Raw genomic sequence first — 8,853 nt, 5'->3', positions numbered from 1 at the left:
AGATATTGTCTGGCCAACGAGAAGTAGATATGTGTCACTAACGATAGTTTTTGATCGCCAGAAGTGCTACTGCATCATAAGGTGTTTTCCTAAATGAACTGATACGGGATAAATTCAATGGCGCTATGGATTCAGACGCCATTTATTGGACTATTAAGTTTGATAACTTGACTCGTGGGTACCTAAACGTTTAGTATTTTAATATTAATTTAATGCAAATGTATACATACCCAATAATATTAAACAGAAAAAATAAATATATTCAATAAAAATCTTTGTTTTAACGAAGTTAAACCGAGCCGCGACATTGTACAATGTCACAGCTCGGTAAATACGTCAACACTGAAACGAAAATCAGTCTGGCATAGGGAAAATCGGGGAATTACACAGCAAAATCGCAAATTGTGCAGAGGCATAAATTGAACCGGCGTAAACCGAGGGCTACCTGTATTGATAAATTGATTAGTCTTATGTTCAAGAATAGGTATTTGTGGGACATGAAAGACAAAAACTATCACAACGGAGATATTTCTCAGCAGAGATATCTCTCATTCTGAAATACTCGAAAAACTTTTGCGGGTTGTTCCACAAATCTTGATATGACATTTGGAACTCTCCCTTATCGTCTCTTGTGGAAAATAAGTGGTTAACATGCTCTGTTTTCCCACCACCTATCAACAATAACTTAATCAACGGACTTTCAAGAAATTAAAACTCATCAAGTTCGTCCATTTTTCTCGGAAGCAGAAACGTACTGACTATCAGAAAATGTGCATAGTGTAACCACCTTGTTCTGATCAGGATTTCGGACGTACTCATCAGAACAAAATTTCGTCAGAATTTGCATCCATAGTAACCATAGCCTACTGCGCGGCTTATTCTAATAATGAAAAACTATTAAATAAGTATATACAGGAATTGTCATCTACAGTTTTGAAATAATGCAATTTCCATCAATAATTGATTTTATGAAAATTTTACAAAACATTAAAAATAAATAAAAAAACTATGTTATAATATTTTGATTAGTTATAAATCACAAATTTCCTAACTCATTATTTCCTATAGAACTTTTGTTTTTTGCAACAGTAATTTTACCACTGTGCTATTTTTTTGTAAATATAATCTATGCACTTAATAAGAGATGCCTATACAAGGTGATTCAAAAGGTCTTAGACAAAATTTAAAGGTAGATCGGGAATACAAAAACAACCATTTTCACCTATGAACATACAGCCCCAAACACCGGCCAGAATTGCTAGAAGTACAGGAATATTCATGTAGAAAGGAAGACACATAAGAACATTTGGGTGGTGTTTACAGTCGACAGAAAAATACACAACTCCCATAAAAAGATTTGACTCCTTGACTCCGACTCTGACTCTCCATTCCTGGTTTACAGCTTTATGTTCCTAGGTAAAAATGGTTTGTTTTTTGCATTCCTGACCCACCTTTAAAGTTTGTCTAAGACCTTTTGAATTACTCTGTGTATATGAATCAGTAATACTGTATATGTGAATGTTTACTATAATTTTTTTATTTGTTAATATTTATTTATATCTCGTATGTATAGTAACTGATGACTATTCTATGATAAGAATGAGGAATTTCTCTGAAACACAAATTTGCAAAGCACTTGATTGTGTATCAGGATATATATATAAAACATCAAGCAGAAAACCAAATTTATCAACAAGAAATTAAAATTATACCATTTGTAAATTCACTTGTTTTACTCTTTCTTTTACAGAAAAATATGCTGACATTGAATTCAGAAGTAGAAATGAATAAATTAAACACAGTCCCCACTTTAAAGTTTACAATGGGTTTGGGACTAGATAATCAGGATGATACATACATATTTGATATAGTTGCAAATAGGTCAGTAATATCACTTTGTACTGCAAATTAAATAAATGACATTCTTCCGTTTGAAATTAATACATAACTTTGCATGTTTATCTTCAGTGATTCTCAATTAGCGGCTTCATATTCTGACAATACTATCAGTTTAATAGAATCAAAACATCTTCATGTAAATTATTCATGGAAAGGTGAGTTTTTTTACATATCAAATGAGAAATTTATCATAAAAAGGTGCGTTTTCACATATGAAATGAATATAATCATTACAATTAAATGGAATATTAAAATTTAATCAGTTTTTTTTTTTTTAAATCAAACTTTTTTTAAGCTCATAAAAAGAAGATTTCTGCTTTGAAGTTCAGTCCTATCAATCAACATCATCTATTTTCATCATCATTGGACGGATGCATTAGGTATTTTTGTTTTAATTCATATTGACATTAACTAAATGATAAAATTTATTAAACTTTTACGAAAGTACATATAAAATTTACTGTATTTTATTTAATAATTAAATTTTTGTTTTCTGTAATACTCTTCTTGTCTAGTCTTGTGTTCAATTATACTAGCTCTATGGCGGCTTTTCCTTTTTCGTTAGACTTATTACACCGTCATTCAGAAAGAGCAGTGGTTCTTAACCTTTTTATACTCCTGGCCCACCAAATATTTCATAATTTTTTTGTGACCCCCGTTGTTTTAATAATAATTTATATTTGTTAAATTATCTATAATAAATTGATTTTTTTATTATTGCTTTATTTTTTTATATAATAAATGTAANTTGCACGAAATCTATACCGCAATTACAGTTGAATTTTGACTTGTTGCAGCTCTTAAAATATAACATATAAGAAGCCCTTTCCTTATATCAGATAATTATAAACGTTAGGCCCTTCCTAGAAACTTTTAGTGCGCGATCCGTCCCGGATATATAGGCCCGTCCCTCATTATACGGCCTCTCCCGTTGTGGGCCTACACCAGGACCAGATTTACAAATACACTGCTGCTTAGAATGGCGCTTTATGTGTCTATAGTTAGGGCCTTACATTTTAAAATACGACATTATTTAGCGGAGAGAAAAGGCCTTTTATGTTACATGCAATGCTGGACACAAGTCTGTATAGTAATGGTCTGCACCCGTCAGTGACCGTACTGTATCCTCTTTGCAGCGATGATAATTAAATTAATTTTTTAAAATACAAATTAACTGAGATATTAAAATATTCTCTGAACGTGTTTAAGGCAAGGCCCATAGACAGTAGGTTTTATCGGATTCCATACTCGTTTGAAGAAAATCCTTTCCTTCTCCTCCTTTCCAACTTGATTTATTGTTCTGTGTGAGCAAAGGCGATTAAAGCAAGAAATGTATGAGCTGACAACATTAAAACTTTTATAAGTCTCCTATTTCTCTTGTAATTCGGTATTCTAGTAAAAATGTTATTCTAAAATACAACTGGGCACTATTAAATTAACAAGAAGATGCCATTTACAAAGATTTTGTCATCCCTGCGAACATTCTGGTGTTGAAAAATCCATCTTAAACCGAACTTGGATTGGTTTACCAGTAATCAAGTAGATAGAAATCATTGAACGGGTCATGGGTTCGCGTTTTTTCTTGGTTTTTTACGCATTTAACAGTTAAATAGGACCCAGTTTCAAATAGAGAGTGCCCACTGGTAGCTGAGTGATAAAACCACTATCGGTCGTGGGTTCGGGCCTCGCTAGTGGAGTTTTCCGTGTTTACTTCACATTTGTAACACCCAAATAAAATCAGTTTTCTATAGAAAGTCCTGGGAAGGCATCCACCCTCGGAAAATCTCTCACGCCGTATACAAATAAAATAAAATGGCGCTTTATCGAGGTTTGATGTATATGCATGTTTGTACAAGTACTTAAATATCCGTATGCAGAGCCTGAAAGAGATGAGATAGCATCCGAGGTAATCACAAATGTAGAGACTTACAAATGTTGTCATCCGTCCTTTATTTGCTAAAGACAGTCCTTATTTCAGTTGGAGTGTCCTTCCATTATTATTTAGTGATAAAATATCCTACCTAACAGCAAAATGAATAAAGAAAAGTTACCTAGTGTCAACCATATCACAGAGAAGCTTATGAAAAGAGCTTTTTTAGTATAGAGATTTTATAACAGGAGGATTTTCTAGGTTAATCAGCCTTGTTTAAATTGTTACACAAATGATGAAAACCCGTAAAACCCCTCACAGCCAACCAGTTGATGAGGTGCGAACACACAACTAACTATTAGTATTCGGCGGTGTTATCCACTCGAGCGCTTGGTAAACTGAATTTTGAATCGACTTGCTTACCTCATCTCTTCGTTATAATACTTAATGACCTGAAGACAACAATTACAGATTGTCTTAATTACTCCAATTATCAGTATAGAGGATGATGTCCAGAAAAAAGGGGGAGAGAGGAGGGAAAAACCTCTAAGTAGACCGTGTTTAGAGGTTTAATATCCACTTTATACAAGGTATTACTGTGCAGAAATCTTCAATAAACGTTATATTGAAGCAGATTAATTTATTAAAATGTATTTTACCGTATTTTATCTTCTTCATTATAACAATGAAATCAATAACAGTGAAATTTTATATACCCTCCTTTCATGTTTAAGCAACAAGTTAAATATAGAAAAGTCGATAAGAGGAAATGAATGACATAATAATATAATATTACGGATAAAATAATCTAAGTAAACATTCAATTTCATTTATAAATCAATCAAGATAAAGATCTGGATGTTGAGAACAAAAGAAAAGTGATGTGTTTATTTAAATTATTTTGCCAATTCTTTACATCCTCTTCCTGCTTTTATCAGACTAAAGATTTATCAGAAATGTAAATTTTCCTAATAAAGACTAAACAAACTTTCTCACTGATCAAACAATTTAATTTTAATGGAACTGTATTTATATAATTTACTATAAACAGAAGAATGTCCTTACACTGTACACATCACACTGTATCTGAATAGGAGATGACTTGAAAGGTTAAAATGCTTTCATGTAAGATTTTATACATCATAAATATAGTTGTGTATAGCTTCTACCACATAATTACTCTATTTTTCATAAGTTAAAACAATAAAATATGCTGTTTTTTAAGAGATTTTTGTGATTTTTGAGACCTACCTACAACCTACGAGTGAATGAAACTGTTAGTCGTGGGTTCGAGACTCATTAAAGGGCTGGTCGTGAGGAGTTTTACGCGTTTTTTTCACGTGTTTAACACTTGCTTCTTCAATCTACACCTTTGCACTTGACCCTCATTCTGTATCTTTACATCATCTTTGTACTTGTACCTTTACATTATCTATGCACCCCTCTGTACCTCTTCACCATCTACTTGTACCTTTATTCTGCTTCAGACACCGGTAAAAAAAATCATATCATGCTATGAAATATGACACCTTTTTAATGAATAATTCACCTTTTCTGATAGAGTTTAATGTAAAAATGTTTTTGTATTCTTAACATTGTTCTATACCTTGTAAATTTCTTTATCTTTCAAACAATTTATAAAAAATCGGGTTTTAATTTTATATTAAGATGCCACAGATACAGTACATAATATGTTCTATTAAATTTAATAAAAATTAGATTAGTGGCATGGCACTAATGTCCATGGGTCAATTATGTTCATTAGCGGAGGGTCTGACCCGCAATGGGGTCAGGTATCCTTCAATCCACTTTAACCGATTCTATATACCTCATTTTTTATAGCTATAAAGTTCGAAATTCTCTTATAAATACAATAAATATATATAGAATTTCATAGTGTTGTAAATATTACACTTTCCTTTCAAGTATTCAAAAATTGTGAAATTGATAAAGTGTGGAAAGTGTCATTTAAATTTGTAATGTACGGTACACAAAATAAATCATCCATTATTCAATTGTGGATGTATTAAAATATTTTACACTTAAAAATATGAAATTACGGAAATACTCCATTCGTGTTTTGTGTGACATTTTGACAACTATAATATATCATATTCTGTTATTCAAGATTATAGAAATATATATGTACTGCACACTGCGTATGAATGATAACAGTAAATAGAACTGACGGCCGGATGATAGAGGCAGTTGAGATGCTAAACTTCTACTCTGGGAGTTCCGAAATCTGTTCTGAATATCCAGCCGCACCTATTGTGGACCTGTCCAAGCCCATGAATGGATAAGAGGTCTTGTTAGTGTCCACCAGGCACTAAGAGGACCTCTTATCCATATACCGACGAACTATCTAGAGAATCTCTCAGAGTGGTAGATTGACACCCGAACTACTCGGCTTCCCGGCCTTGTTGTTTCTATTATGAAACCATATTCAGGTCTATATAAGAACCACAAAGTCTACGAGTGAGATTATGACGTAAGAATATGTCAATGACAAATTAAATAGACGATAGATGAGCTTGGATCCATTTAGATAAAGTAATCGACTAATGGAATCACTAAAATCATTTTCGTTAAGAGGGCTTTTTCAACAAGCGCATTATGAATGCGGTCTAGCCCACAGTGAGACGGCCCGGTGGTGAGAGACGGGAATCAACATATAGACTACACCCCGAAAAGTTTCTGTGGTTTTTTTTTTTTTAAACTCGTCCACCAGAGGAGTGGGCTGCTACCATAACCACCCGGCCATCAGGCCAGAAAAATTTGATCCAATTAGAATTGACAGCGTATACAAACGTTTAAGGAAAAGATATATCAGAAAAATAACATGAATCTTGGTTATAAAATATTTAAAATTGTTTAAAATAAATTAATTTTATATATTTTTAAAATTTTAATTAAAAGTGATTAATTTAATTTTCTATAATTTCATTAGATATTACATTAATTTAAAAAAAAGCAGATGGCGCTGTTCAATTCGTCTCGATTCCACGTGGTTTCAGTATCTGTTATGTTTGCTCTGATATATTTTTATATTTGTTATTCTTACAGGTTTGTATAAGTTTTATGTTCTTTATATTTTTAAATATGATTCCAGGATTGAATTATTTAATTATTAAAATTACGTTTTACTTAGTGTTTCGAATAATAATTAATTGTTTATGAAATGATCGATTATTTTCTTATAGTGATAAGAAAAAATCTAAAAGATGCAGTATAAATTTTTCTCTTTAGTACAAGTGTACAGAAGTTAATACAGAAATAATAAATTGACGATGACATTTTCAAACTACAGTGGTACCTCGGTATACGTCTGCTTTAGAATACGTCCAATTCGGAATACGTCCTGTTTGGACGAAACAAATTTTGCTCGGTATACGACATAATTCAATTAGCGACAGAAAACTAAAAAAATGACTAGAATTACAATAGAACTGATAAAAGAGATTGTTGAGAAATACGAAGGTGGCACGTGTGTTCGAGATTTTAACTGTTGCCTACCGTATTCCAAGAACGACGATATGGACAATCGAGAAAAATAAAGACATTATTAAATCTGCTAACGTTGCGAAAGGGGTTAAATCAATTTTTAAACAGAGATCGAAGACATTAAATCATGTCGAGAAATTGCTTTTGCTTTGGATAACTTAAAAACAGTGCTGGAGACAGCATATTGGAAGCAATTATTTGTGAGAAAGCTAAAAAGATACACACTGATCTCACGAAAAATCAAGCAGAAACTAGCCAGGAAAGTGAGGTGTTTAGAGCCAGCTATTTTTTTTGCACGAGAACGGATTAATCATTTTTACATTACTTCTTATGGGAAAGGTTGGTTTGGTATATGTCCAATTCGGTATAAGTCCAAACATCGGGAATGGATTAAGGTCGTATATCGAGGTCCCACTGTACTTCAGTGATTTTTTTTAAACCTTTTAGCTTATTTTTTTAGGATAAATTGTAACTGAATTAATTAATTTCTCTCATTCTTGCATCTGTATAGCTGTAGCCTTAGGCTACGGTTACTATGGATGCAAATTCTGACGAAATTTTGTTCTGAAGAGTTCTGACGAATTTGTCCGAACAAACAAATACCTGTTTTCCAATGAGAGTGTTTACTTTGGTAGCAAAGGGCATGTCAGAACATGCGTGATGTAGTCAGAATCATTCAAGTGTTCAAATGAGTTTGATTTTTTCATGCGTTGAATTTCGAGTGTTTTGGTTTCTTCAATATGGATACAGGTCGCCCTCGGTTTACGCCGCAGTTTCATTCCTACAAAAGCTGGCGCAAATCGAATCGGCATAAAACGAACCCATATTTACACTGAGGTATAGGGTTACATTCCACATAAGTGAAAAATACCCAAATAATTTTGTTTATTAATACAATATAATACAAAGTACAAATAAATTTCATTTTTAAAATGTATTTTATCATAAAATAAAGTTAAATGTTTTTATTAAAAATTTTAGTTTCGGAACTCTTACATTTTTCGGAAAAAGTATCCATCTTTAATTGTTTACATTTTTGTTTTCTTTCATTGAGAATTTCAGAATATGGTCAAATGGATGCGACTATGCTCCTTTTTACATTCGCACTTCGCTCCCAATCATTGTCTAACTCACAAAGTTCAACCGTCAAACTTTCCATAGTTGAAAGGATACATTAACCCACGTAGAGCTACAGACGAGCGGAGACACTGATTGGTCGACCACCGGTTGCCGTAGCGCATATGTAAGGTCAGTTTTAGCGGGAAAATTAAGGAGAGATAGATATCGTCTGGCCAACGAGAAGTAGATTTGTCTCACTAACGATAGTTTTTGATCACCAGAAGTGCTACTGCGTTGTAAGGTGTTTTCCTAAATGAACTGATACGGGATAAATTCAATGGCGCTATGGATTCAGACGCCACTTATTGGACTATTAAGTTTGATAACTTGACTCGTGGGTACCTAAACGTTTAGTATTTTAATATTAATTTAATGCAAATGTATACATACCCAATAATATTAAACAGAAAAAATAAATATATTCAATAAAAATCTTTGTTTTAACGAATGTACAATGTCGC

General features: G+C 32.6%; 1 protein-coding gene across 1 annotated transcript in view; it reads left to right on the top strand.

Moving 5' to 3' along the window:
* LOC111638767 (ribosome biogenesis protein WDR12 homolog) overlaps window positions 1–8,853 on the top strand; it is a 17,856-nt gene that overhangs the window by 2,666 nt on the left and 6,337 nt on the right. The window contains exons 2-4 of the mRNA XM_023384521.1: window positions 1,751–1,881; window positions 1,969–2,054; window positions 2,195–2,279. Coding sequence (XP_023240289.1) covers window positions 1,757–1,881; window positions 1,969–2,054; window positions 2,195–2,279 — 296 coding nt within the window. The 5' untranslated portion in view covers window positions 1,751–1,756. The remainder of the gene's footprint in view (window positions 1–1,750; window positions 1,882–1,968; window positions 2,055–2,194; window positions 2,280–8,853) is intronic.

The sequence above is a fragment of the Centruroides sculpturatus genome, unplaced genomic scaffold (assembly GCF_000671375.1).
Source record: "Centruroides sculpturatus isolate CEXI.00-Female unplaced genomic scaffold, Cexi_2.0 scaffold1210, whole genome shotgun sequence".
Classification (NCBI taxonomy): Eukaryota; Metazoa; Arthropoda; class Arachnida; order Scorpiones; family Buthidae; genus Centruroides; species Centruroides sculpturatus.
This window is presented reverse-complemented; position numbering and strand designations above follow the sequence as displayed.